Below are 12108 nucleotides of genomic sequence, written 5' to 3' on the forward strand. Positions count from 1 at the left end.
AATCAGATTGGTCGGACCAGCGTTGAACAGACCTGAGCGCGGGAGCTTCTTGTTTTAGTTTCTGTCTGTAGGCAGGGAGCAACAAAATGGAGTCGTGGTCAGCTTTTCCGAAAGGAGGGCGGGGGAGGGCCTTATATGCGTCGCGGAAGTTAGAATAGCAACGATCCAAGGTTTTACCAGCCCTGGTTGCGCAACCGATATGCTGATACAATTTAGGGAATCTTAGCCTTGTTAAAATCCCCAGCTACAATGAATGCAGCCTCAGGATATGTGGTTTCCAGATTGCAAAGAGTCAAATAAAGTTCATTCAGGGCCATCGATGTGTCTGCTTGGGGGGGAATATATACGGCTGTGATTATAATCTAAGAGAATTCCCTTGGTAGATAATGCGGTCGACATTTGATTGTGAGGAATTCTAAGTCAGGTGAACAGAAGGACTTGAGTCCCTGTATGTTGTTGTGATCACACCACGTCTCGTTAATCATAAGGCATACCCATACCCCGCCCATCTTCTTACCAGAAAGATGGTTGTTTCTGTCGGCGCGATGCGTGAAGAAACCAGTTGGCTGCACCGATTCCGTTAGCGTCTCTTGAGTGAGCCATGTTTCTGTGAAGCTGTACTAATTCATTACTGCTATTCACAGTGTTGGCTACAATCTCAGAGGTGTATTCACTGGCCAGTGGGTTTCTGTTGCAAAACGTACCCAGAGGTGAAAACTAGCGACAGTGATAAGTGAATTTATATGTTTAAAGTAATGACTAAAGGATTCCACCCTAAAATCATAGAATTGTATGAAATGTGTTAGTAGTCATAATTTCATAATACGTGTGACTAGACCATTGTGATGCTGTGTAGTGGTGTGAGAGTTGAGAGAACAAAGGACAACAGGAAAGAGGTTCCTTCCAAGGTCCCTCTTATCTGGGGAGGAAAAGAACAGCAAGAAACTGCCAAGGCCGGTAGAAAAGTGATAAGTGTGTGTGTGTGTGTGTGTGTGTGTGTGTGTCTGTGTGTGCGTAGAGGGGGTTATAAAGGCTGTTCAAATTTTGGTTGACTTTAGAACACTCTCTGAATAAAGCTTACAAACCTTTTGCAGAAGCTGAGTCTTTGGCTAATTATTATTATACCCAGGGTCTTACAAACCTTGGGGATTGGTCAAAGCTTAAATAATTGTTTAGTTATCATCATTGGGATTGAAAATTCTCATGACAGACAGATAGGGCTCAACCAGCACCTGACCTTTTCCCCTCCTATTAAAATATGAACTCGCAGCTAAGTAGATGTTTTTAATTGTATGATTTACTTTGGTAATATTCCATAGAATTGGATAGTTAGCATTTTTCACATTTCATGTCAAAATCATGTTAAAGTAACTTTTAGACACTTTAGGATGATCTGGATATAAATCCACAACATATTAATTTCGGGGTTATTGACTTGCAGTGGTTTTTGGACACAAATGCTAAAAACGTAGTGTTTTAAGACAGTGGACAGCTAGACAATACCAAAGCATGGATTGCTGTCTTACCTTGTCCATAGATTGCTTACAGGGTAAGGAAACCAATTTAGGTGAACTCTTCCTTTAAATAGTCTTCTTTCCTGCATCATTGTCCTACTTCTCATCATGTTCACCTTCACTTTCATTCTCAACATGCAAAATGCTACCATAATGCCAATGTGGTTAACAAGAAATTTGTGAAGTGGTTGAAAAACAAGTTTAAAATGACTCCAACCTAAGTGTATGTAAACTTCCAATTCAACTGTATATGTATAGAAATAAAGGACACAAAGATGCCATTTGTTTTAATAAAAATTACAGAGAAGTATTACATTTTAGATTTGTTTATTTTTACAGGATTTCATTAGAATATTTCAAAATAGATTATTTTAGGATGCACGACAATTTAAAATGTGGTTCATTTAAATATTTGTCAATGTGCATATCGTTTAATCCTTTTGCATTTGTTGAAAAGGAAACGGAAGACAAGCATGAAGTTGCAGGGGGTTGTAACTTTTTCAGTGATCAAATGTACATACTCGACAGTCTGGTCCAAGAAACAATGCTGTAAAATCCTCAGGATTATAGTTCAGTGGATTACAGTAGAATATTACACTTTCATCAGAATGGCTGACAGGATGTCTGGAGGAGAGGTGGCCTACACAGTGCTGGAGGTGCTGATCGCTGTTGCCTGCTGTCTGGGCAATGTGCTAGTGATCTGGGCAGTGTGGTTGAGCAGCTGTCTACGGCAGCCCACATTCTGCTTTTTGGTTTCTCTGGCTGTGGCAGACTTCCTTGTAGGTGCTGTGGCTGTGCCAGCGGCTATACTGGTAGATGGAAGAGTGCAGATCTCATTCAATGCCTGTCTCTTCATAAGCTGTGTGGAAATTTTGTTGACATTGGCCTCTGTACTGTTTCTACTAGCCATCTCCGTGGACCGATATCTACGAGTCTTCATCCCTCTCAGGTGAGCTGTCTTCTGACCTAAATACTGTAAATAGTCTGTAATTATTGGGACATCGAAGCATTTTTTCTTCTTTTGTTTGAAATCAAACAATGACGTCAACGTGCAGACTGTCACCATTCATTTGAGGGTATTTTCATGAACCGTCTAGAAATTAAATCCCTTTTGCACATAGTCCCCATTTTAGGGAACTAAAAGTATTGGGACACATTCACTTATTTGTGTAATAAAGTAGTACAAATTTGTTGGATGCATTTGCTGTTTGTTTTGGTTGTGTTTCAGATTATTTTGTGCCCAATAGAAATGAATGGTAGATAATGTTTTGTGTCATTTTCAAGTTACTTTTATTGTAAATAAGAATAGAATATGTTTCTAAGTACTTCTACATTAATGTGGACACTACCATGATTACAATAATCATGAATAAATCGTGAATAATGTTGAGTGAGAAAGTTAGACGCACAAATATCATACACCCAGGGTATTCTAACCTCTCACACAGTTGCAATTTTAGCATGTAAATCTTGGTGGGGAATTTTTTTAATAAAAGTGGGATGCATGCCCACAATGCCACTACACAACACAACACTAAACAACAAATGAAATGCACGTTAACAATGACAAACGGTGCCCACAAACTGTTAAGGCCTGCATAAAGCTGTCCCAACAGCAGAGTCCCAATATCTTATCACTGCTTCACCTGGCTATCAGCGGATTCTTCCCTGGCTGTGAAACAGTTAATTCGGCCTCATTTTACTGTCTTTAAAAAAACATAGCTGATATGGTTGACAAATGTGGTTTCTAATGACTATTGAGATGTACAAACTATGGCATAAGGGGACAACAAGAGGATAAGCGGCAATTCATAATTTCAATTAATGATCTGTAACACTCTCGCTCATCATTATTCACAATTCATTCAGGATGATCTGTGATCATGGCTGCATTCACATTAACATAGAACTGTTTAGAAACATATTATATTCTTAATTACAATGAAAGTGACTCCAAAAAGACACAATACATTGTAAGGGAATTTTAATGTTTGTGCCTTTCTGATAATTACGTCCTGTGTTCTATTCATGTACTGTTCTGTGTTCATGCAAGTGACTGATAAAAAAAATGTATTTCACCTTGATTTAACCAGGTAGGCTAGTTGAGTACAAGTTTTCATTTCCAACTGCGACCTGGCCAAGATAAAGCGTAGCAATTCGATGCATACAACAACAGAGTTGGAATAAACAAAACATAGTCAATAACACAGTAGAACAAAAGAAAGCAAAAAGTCCAAATACAGTGAGTGCAAATGAGGTAAGATAACAGAGTTAAGGCAATAAATAGGCCATGGTGGCGAAGTAATTACAATATAGCAATTAAAACACTGGAATGGTAGATGTGCAGAAGATGAATGTGCAAGTAGAGATACTGGGGTGCAAAGGAGCAAGATAAATAAATAAATACAGTATGGGGATGAGGTAGTTGGATGGGCTATTTACAGATGGGCTCTGTATAGGTGCAGTGATCTGTGAGCTGCTCTGACAGCTGGTGCTTAAAGCTAGTGAGGGAGATATGTGTCTCCAGCTTCAGTGATTTTTGCAGTTCGTTCCAGTCATTGGCAGCAGAGAACTGGAAGGAAAGGCAGCCAAAGGAGGAATTGACTTTGGGGGTTACTAGTGAGATATACCTGCTGGAGCGTGTGCTACAGGTGGGTGCTGCTATGGTAACCAGTGAGCTGAGATAAGGTGGGGCTTTACCTAGCAGACACTTGTAGATAACCTGTAGCCAGTGGGTTTGGCGACGAGAATGAAGCGAGGGCCAACCAAAGAGAGAGTACAGGTCGCAATGTTGGGTAGTGTATGGGGCTTTGGTGACAAAACGGATGGCACTGTGATAGATTGCATCCAGTTGGTTGAGTAGAGTGTTGGAGGCTATTTTATAGACGACATCATCGAAGTCGAGGTTCGGTAGGATGGTCAGTTTTACGAGGGTATGTTTGGCAGCATGAGTGAAGGATGCTTTGTTGTGATATAGGAAGCCAATTCTAGATTTAATTTTGGATTGGAGATGCTTAATGTGAGTCTGGAAGGAGAGTTTACAGTCTAACCAGACACCTAGGTATTTGTATTAGTCCACGTATTCTAAGTCAGAGCCGTCCAGAGTAGTGATGCTGGACGGGCGAGCAGGTGTGGGCAGTGATCGGTTGAATAGCATGCATTTATTTTGTTTTGCTTGCATTGAAGAGCAGTTGGAGGCCACGGAATGGGAGTTGTATCTCATTGAAGCTCGTCTGGAGGTTAGTTAACACAGTGTCCAAAGAGGGGCCAGAAGTATACAGAATGGTGTTGTCTGCGTAGAGGTGTATCAGAGAATCACCAGCAGCAAGAGCAAAATCATTGATGTATACAGAGAAGAGAGTCGGCCTGAGGATTGAACCCTGTGGCACCCCCATAGAGACTGCCAGAGGTCCGGACAACAGGCCCTCCGATATGACACACTGAACTCTATCAGAGAAGTAGTTGGTGAACCAGGCGAGGCAATCATTTGAGAAACCAAGGCTGTCGAGTCTGCCAATAGAATGTGGTGATTGACAGAGTCGAAAGCCTTGGCTGCACAGTAATGTCTCTTATCGATGGTGGTTATGATGTTGTTTAGGACCTTGAGTGTGGCTGAGGTGCACCCATTACCAGATCTGAAACCAGATTGCATAGCGGAGAAGGTACGGTGGGATTCAAAATGGTCGGTAATCTGCTTGTTAACTTGGCTTTCGAAGACCTTTAGAAAGACAGGGTAGGATAGATATAGGTCTGTAGCAGTTTGGGTCGAGAGTGTCTCCCCCTTTGAAGAGGGGGATGACTGACCGCGACAGCTTTCCAATCTTTTGGAATCTCAGACGATACGAAAGAGAGGTTGAACAGGCTAGTAATAGGGGTTGCAACAATTTTGGCAGATCATTTTAGAAAGAGAGGGTCCAGATTGTCTAGCCCGGCTGATTTGTAGGGGTCCAGATTTTGCAGCTCTTTCAGAACATCAGCTATCTGGACTTGTATAAAGCAGAATTGGTGGGGGCTTTGGCGGGTTGCTGTGGAGGGTGCTGGGCAGTTGACCGGGGTAGGGGTAGCCTGGTGGAAAGCATGGCCAGCCATAGAGAAATGCTTATTGAAATTCTCAACTATAGTGGATTTATAGTGGATTTATTCTTCATGGACTTTACAGTGTCCCAGAACTTTTTTGAGTTAGTACTACAGGATGCAAATTTCTGTTTGAAAAAGCTAGCCTTAGCTTTCCTAACTGCCTGTGTATATTTGTTCCTAACTTCCCTGAAAAGTTGCATACCACAGGGGCTGTTTGATGATAATGCAAAACGCCACAGGATGTTTTTTGTGCTGGTCAAGGGCAGACAGGTCTGGAATGAACCAAGGACTATATCTATTCCTAGTTCTACATTTTTTGAATGGGGCAAGCTTATTTAAGATGGTGAGGAAAGCACTTTTAAAGAATTTGCCAGGCATCATCTACTGACGGGATGAGGTCAATGTCATTCCAGGATATCCCGGCCAGGTCGATTAGAGATTAGAAAGGCCTGCTCGCAGAAGTGTTTTAGGGAGCGTTTGACAGTGATGAGGGGTGGTCGTTTGGTCGCAGACCCATTACGGACGCAGGCAATGAGGCAGTGATCACTGAGATCTTGATAGAAAACAGTAGAGGTGTATTTGGAGGGCGAGTTAGTTAGGTTGACATCTATGAGGGTGCCCGTGTTTACGGATTTGGAGTTGTACCTGGTAGGTTCATTGATATTTGTGTGAGATTGAAGGCATCAAGCTTGGATTGTAGGATGGCCGGGGTGTTAAGCATGTCCCAGTTTAGGTCACCTAGTATCATGAGCTCAGAAGATATATGGGGGCAATCAATTCACATATGTGATTGTTGGGAAATTATGATTAAATGACTGAACAAATCATTTTAAATGGAATTGTAACTAAGTAAACTTATACTCTGTTTTATTATATCTGATTAACAATATGAGTTCATAAGAAGGGATTGTGTGACACAGACAAGGAGTAATTAAAGTTAATGAACACCATTCCAACTAGGAAGAAACGGTCGTTAGCCTATGGTTGACCCTACAGAAACTTAGCTCTGGGGTTTTTAGATAAGACAGTGAGTGCATTCCTAAGTTTTCTATTAATTAGAACTGTCAGTTCAGTGGTGATCGATAATGTTGAGGGGTCAAAAGTTATCTGGGAGTGTGTTAGTAAGTTAGAATGAACTTTTCACCTCACTTTGTCCCGGTCGAGAGGAGGGGATTCTGTTAAAGCAATGAAATGACGTCATGATCTGTATATAAACTGCTGTTAGTGATTAAGTGGGCGCGCTCTGAGAATAAATTCTATTACCTATTATTGAAAGACTGGTCTGCGTCTATTTTATGCAAACAAGAAATCTTAGAAATTCTCATAAAATAGATTAAGGGCTTTCAATTGAAGAAAGCACATTGGCATAATTAAATTACAGTAACAGTTATCGAGGGCACAGCTGGGGGCAGAGGGAGGTCTATAGCAAGCGGCAACAGTGAGAGACTTGTTTCTGGAAAGGTGCATTTTTAGAAGTAGAAGCTCGAATTGTTTGGGTACAGACTTAGATAGTAATACAGAACTATGCAGGCTATCTTTACAGTAGATTGCAACACCGCCCCCTTTGCCAGTTCTATCTTTGCGAAAAATGTTATAGTTAGCGATGGAGATTTCAGGATTTTTGGTGGTTTTCCTAAGCCAGGACTCAGACACAGCTAAGACATTCGGGTTAGCAGAGTGTGCCTGATTTTAAATCCCAACTTTTGGAGTATAGAGCCGAAATAAGAAAATAATATTTACTGTCCCAATAATTACGGAGTGCTCTACATTTATCACCTAGCACATTCTCTCAAAGGATCTCCCCTTTGTAATCATGATTATGAAATAGGTGGGTGCGTGCGTACAAATGAAAGCATCAAGGTTGTCATGTCAGATGATCAGATTCTCTGCTTCAACAGGTACAAGAGGACAGTAACAGAGAGGAGATCTTGGGTGGTGGTGGCAATATGTTGGTTTGTTGCCTTCATGTTGAGCTTCCCACCCATGTTTGGGTGGTACAACCATGACACCTTGTCTCACTCAGGGAACTCAACCACCATCATTTGCCGTTTCCTGGCTGTGATTCCCATGTCATACATTGTATACTTCAATTTCTTCCTCTGCACCCTCACTCCGTTGCTTGTCATGGCTGTCCTGTACTGCTACATCTTCTGTACAATCCGGAAGAACTTGAAGGGGAGGACAGGGAGCGGTGCCCAGTCCCACACCTACTTCAAGAAGGAGAGGAGCCTAGCCCGATCCCTGACTCTGGTCCTGGCACTCTTCGCCTTTTGCTGGCTCCCTTTGCACTTCATGAACTGTGTTGCCTACTTTGGTAACCCATCAAACATACCTCAACAGGCCTTCTACGTGGGCATCCTCCTCTCCCATGGCAATTCAGCTGTCAACCCGATCGTGTATGCCTTCAAGATCCCCAAGATCCAGGAAGCGTACCTGAGGATATGGAGGAAGTTTGTGTGCCGAGGTGACAACCAGACCACTGAGAATAACACCAGCAGTAACCCTAGGGTAGCCAGAAATGACTGATGGAGGAGTTCATCATTGTGAGTGAGGGACAGTTAGTGACATGTATAGAGTGTGGTAAGAAGTTATAGTTCCAGGGTTTTATTCTCAAATTATTTGATAAGAGTCATTGTAGGGATGCAAAGCTATTTAGAATATGGTCTATATCTCATATTTGTCTTCATGTATTGTATTATCAGTATAATATAAGCATGTGTAGATCAGGTAGAGCTAATGTCAAAGTATTTTACTTTAGCATTGCTCAACTGCGTTGGCATATCACAGCAAATCGAAACTGATGATGAAAATGGAAAGAGTAGTGGGTGTTTAATTTCATTGATGCATTTCCTTTGTATGAATGCCATTTCCTCAATCCAAAAGTTTGTTGTTTCTATAATTGTTACCTTCTGTATGTATACAGTGCTTTCCCAGATTTGGAAATAAGATGTACTATCTCAATGAAGGAGTACTTATCTAATTAACTGTTTTTATGTTCTTTTCAACGCAACCATACACAACGTTCTAACACAACTTTTCCCACAAGATTATTTTTAATTTATTTTGTGGTGGTAATGTTTTTATACCATCAGGTGACACAGAAAGTATACAAATAGGTCTCCATCAAATTCTTTCTTTATCAAAATATACATTTTCTGAGATGAGGAAATCCTCTCTGAAGTTAAGTTTTTATTTCAAAATGGTTTGTAAAATACATACATTACATATGTTGTAATATACAATTGTTGCAGCTAATGATTACATTGTTTCTATTGATTAATGTATATTAACTGGCAGTACATCTCTACAGTTCCCCTGGTCTTGTCTAAGTACACTAGATGGAAGTATGCAGTGGGATATGTATTACATTATTGCAATATGGCATATAGCTATAGATGAACGCATTGTGTTCCTACCAGAGTGATACAATGGCTGGATATACTCTATCAGACCTCCACTGACCTTCGTAACCATTGTGTTTTTTTCCATTAGAGCTACGTACTTTCGGTTTGGTTCACATACTGTAAACTAGGTCATGTTTTAGTGTTCAAGTCATTGTTATACTAGTAGCATCGCAGCGGTAGATGTAGTTTCGTCCACGGTTGTGGTATGTCTATGCAAAACATTATAATCCACATGACATTATTGACAAGAGAATGATTATTTATGTACAAGCTAAAGAGTAGAAGCCCTAAAAAAAGGAGTAATCTGAGGTCTTGAATTCCTTTAAAATTCAGAGTAAAAGATAGAGGCCAGTTTCATAGCTTTATTTAACCTTTATTCGTTCATAGATCCTTGAATAATGTTGACTTGTAACAGTACTACAAGACTGAAAAAACATATTCAGTGCTTGATTTAGGTCTGGAGAACCAACCTTTATACAGTGGGGCAAAAACGTATTTAGTCAGCCACCAATTGTGCAAGTTCTCCCACTTAAAAAGATGAGAGAGGCCTGTAATTTTCATCATAGGTACACTTCAACTATGACCGACAAAATTAGAAGAAAAAACACCCAGAAAATCATATTGTAGGATTTTTAATGAATTTATTTGCAAATTATGGTGGAAAATAAGTATTTGGTCAATAACAAAAGTTTATCTCAATACTTTGTTATATACCCTTTGTTGGCAATGACAGAGATCAGACATTTTCTGTAAGTCTTCACAAGGTTTTCACACACTGTTGCTGGTATTTTGACCCATTCCTCCATGCAGATCTCCTCTAGAGCAGTGATGTTTTGGGGCTGTTGCTGGGCAACATGGACTTTCAACTCCCTCCAAAGATTTTCTATGGGGTTGAGATCTGGAGACTGGCTAGGCCACTCCAGGACATTGAAATGCTTCTTACGAAGCCACTCCTTCGTTGCCCGGGCGGTGTGTTTGGGATCATTGTCATGCTGAAAGACCCAGCCACGTTTTATCTTCAATGCCCTTGCTGATGGAAAGAGGTTTTCACTAAAAATCTCACAGTACATGGCCCCATTCATTCTTTCCTTTACACGGATCAGTCATCCTGGTCCCTTTGCAGAAAAACAGCCCCAAAGCATGATGTTTCCACCCCCATGCTTCACAGTAGGTATGGTGTTCTTTGGATGCAACTCAGCATTCTTTGTCCTCCAAACATGACGAGTTGAGTTTTTACCAAAAAGTTATATTTTGGTTTCATCTGACCATATGACATTCTCCCAATCTTCTTTTGGATCATCCAAATGCTCTCTAGCAAACTTCAGACGGGCCTGGACATGAACTGGCTTAAGCAGGGGGACACGTCTGGCACTGCAGGATTTGAGTCCCTGGCGGCGTAGTGTGTTACTGATGGTAGGCTTTGTTACTTTGATCCCAGCTCTCTGCAGGTCATTCACTAGGTCCCCCCGTGTGGTTCTGGGATTTTTGCTCACCGTTCTTGTGATCATTTTGACCCCACAGGGTGAGATCTTGCGTGGAGCCCCAGATCGAGGGAGATTATCAGTGGTCTTGTATGTCTTCCATTTCCTAATAATTGCTCCCACAGTTGATTTCTTCAAACCAAGCTGCTTACTTATTGTAGATTCAGTCTTCCCAGCCTGGTGCAGGTCTACAATTTTGTTTCTGGTGTCCTTTGACAGCTCTTTGGTCTTGGCCATAGTGGAGTTTGGAGTGTGACTGTTTAAGGTTGTGGACAGGTGTCTTTTATACTGATAACAAGTTCAAACAGGTGCCATTAATACAGGTAACGAGTGGAGGACAGAGGAGCCTCTTAAAGAAGAAGTTACAGGTCTGTGAGAGTTAGAAATATTGCTTGTTTGTAGGTGACCAAATACTTATTTTCCTCCATAATTTGCAAATAAATTAATTAAAAATCCTACAATGTGATTTTCTGGATTTATTTTTCTCATTTTGTCTGTCATAGTTGAAGTGTACTTATGATGAAAATTACAGGCCTCTCTCATCTTTTTAAGTGGGAGAAATTGCACAATTGGTGGCTGACTAAATACTTTTTGCCCCACTGTAGTTTAGATTATGTCAAACTCATGCATTCTCTATTAAGTTAATTTCATATTCTTTACTTTCTGCTCTGAGTCGTGAACATATGAGCAGAGGTGTAAAGTAACTCATTACAACTACTCTCGTTACTGTAATTGAGTAGCTTTTCTGAGTACTTTTTTGTTGTTGTTGTATTTTCAAAGTAACAGTACTTCTACTTGAGTAATATATTTCAGTACTCTTTCCACCCCTGGTGAGTGAGGGAAAAGATAGTTTGTGAGTGAGGGAGTGAGTGGGCGAGGGAAAGAGTATGAATGGATGAGTGAGTGAATGTCAGCCGGTCCCATGGATAAGTAAGATGTAACAGAGGGGTGAATGATGGATTGAAAGGGTGAAAGAATGAGACATGTTTATGTCTGGAATATGAAGTTTATTGAAGTCTGCCAACTTTATTCTTTATGCACTTTATTTTGCATTGCTTAAAGTAACAGTACTCCTCCTTGAGTAGGATATTTCAGTTCTCTTTCCACCCCTGCCTACGGGAACCTTCCGGTCGAATGTCTCTGGAGTCCTGCTGCTCCTTGGCCACTAGGTGACGCTAGAAAACTGTAATAAACACACCAGTGCTTCCTCTGTTGCTTTTCCACAGTAAGATTGCATAAAATGCAGAGGAATTCAACAAGCAGTTTTCTGTGGAGTTCCTCATCGCTGCGGACGGTCATTGTGCCTCTCAAGGAAGGCAATAGACTGTATAGTTATCACCTGAATAGGATTCTATCCCTTCACAAACTATACAACCTACTACCTCACCTCGCCAGGACACACTCACCTAAAAGGCTGACGGATGAGGGGGGAATGTCATTCAAACACATACAGCGAGAGGCGACAACACAAACACACTCACCCTAAAGCACACTTTCACTCAAACACAATAGGGCCATATCACAATTGGCCCCAATCGCTGTAAACCAAATAAAGGATTGGGTGGTCTAACAGAGGAAATGTTGCACATCCTCATGTTGTCCTGGAACATTCAGTGAATGGATGTGATATGC

The 12108-nt window shown here is 41.0% G+C and overlaps 1 protein-coding gene across 1 annotated transcript; it reads left to right on the forward strand.

The window, feature by feature from the left end:
- The first annotated feature begins 2034 nt into the window (after window positions 1–2034).
- LOC110494711 (adenosine receptor A1) lies at window positions 2035–9219 on the forward strand. The gene is made up of 2 exons (XM_021570006.2): window positions 2035–2463; window positions 7490–9219. The coding sequence occupies exons 1-2, from the start codon at window positions 2123–2125 to the stop codon at window positions 8115–8117; spliced, it is 969 nt and encodes a 322-aa protein (XP_021425681.2). The 5' UTR covers window positions 2035–2122; the 3' UTR covers window positions 8118–9219.
- The last annotated feature ends 2889 nt before the right edge of the window (window positions 9220–12108 follow it).

The sequence above is a fragment of the Oncorhynchus mykiss genome, chromosome 17 (genome assembly GCF_013265735.2).
Source record: "Oncorhynchus mykiss isolate Arlee chromosome 17, USDA_OmykA_1.1, whole genome shotgun sequence".
NCBI classification, from domain to species: domain Eukaryota; kingdom Metazoa; phylum Chordata; class Actinopteri; order Salmoniformes; family Salmonidae; genus Oncorhynchus; species Oncorhynchus mykiss.